The sequence below is a fragment of the Suricata suricatta genome, unplaced genomic scaffold (genome assembly GCF_006229205.1).
Source record: "Suricata suricatta isolate VVHF042 unplaced genomic scaffold, meerkat_22Aug2017_6uvM2_HiC HiC_scaffold_25726, whole genome shotgun sequence".
NCBI lineage: Eukaryota > Metazoa > Chordata > Mammalia > Carnivora > Herpestidae > Suricata > Suricata suricatta.
This window is the reverse complement of record NW_021871244.1, coordinates 1-801: the sequence shown is the minus strand read 5'-3', so window position 1 is coordinate 801 and position 801 is coordinate 1. Positions and strand designations below refer to the sequence as shown.

Here is an 801-nt window from a genome sequence, read left to right as displayed (position 1 = left end):
TCTCTCTCTCTCTCTCTCTCTCTCTCTCAAAATAAACTTAAAAAATACTCATTTACTTAGTTGTTTTAATTAGTGAGAAAAGCTGTTAAAATGAGAATGTACTCTAAGTCTGAAAGATGAAAATAGTGTCTTACCATAAATATTCAAATATTCTCTGCTAATACTCTTCTTCTGAAAAGGAGGAGGATCAAAAATTGACAGTTCGCAGGTGTAATAGCTGGCATATGAATTGTCCAAATTATACAGGAAAAAGGAGACACTGTCATTGGATAACTGAGTTTGACAGAATCTCAGATTCTTAATGGACACTGTATTACCACTTTCTTTTGTTTTAGTGAGATCACAGAGTACTTCCGTCCCTTTTAGCAACTTCATTTTAAATTGCCAGGCAATCTCATTGAATTTGCATGAAATTTGTACACCTCCATCGTGAAATGTAAACATCTCAGACTTGGCAGAATTATTGATTTCTCCTGGATAAAAAGGAAGGAAAAGCAAAAGTGACATTTCATGAAGATGTTACTCTATTAGTTATATTTGAACACAAATGTAATCTCTTCTCTTCATAGTCACCTCTATTGCACCAAAATGAAAGAATTTCACAACCAAAAGACCATGACAACAAATAAAACTGTGTCCTTGAAAAATAACCTGACCAGAAATTTGCTTGTTATATATGAATATATAATATGTAATATATTAAATATATAGGGCAGGCACTATATTGTCAGATTATGCTTTGATATTGGAGACATACGGTAAACAAATATGTAATAAAACATCTGAATTAATACTAGGAAT

The 801-nt window shown here is 31.8% G+C and overlaps 1 protein-coding gene across 1 annotated transcript; it reads right to left on the bottom strand.

The window, feature by feature from the left end:
- Positions 1-68: 68 nt before the first annotated feature.
- ICOS (inducible T cell costimulator) lies at positions 69-743 on the bottom strand. The gene has a single exon (XM_029931358.1). It carries the CDS (start codon positions 505-507, stop codon positions 70-72), a length of 438 nt encoding a protein of 145 aa, XP_029787218.1. The 5' UTR covers positions 508-743; the 3' UTR covers position 69.
- Positions 744-801: the final 58 nt, after the last annotated feature.

Bases quoted from the DNA above. Each gene is read 5' to 3' on its own strand.
- ICOS (XM_029931358.1), bottom strand. From the start codon at position 507: ATGTCACTTTTGCTTTTCCTTCCTTTTTATCCAGGAGAAATCAATAAT.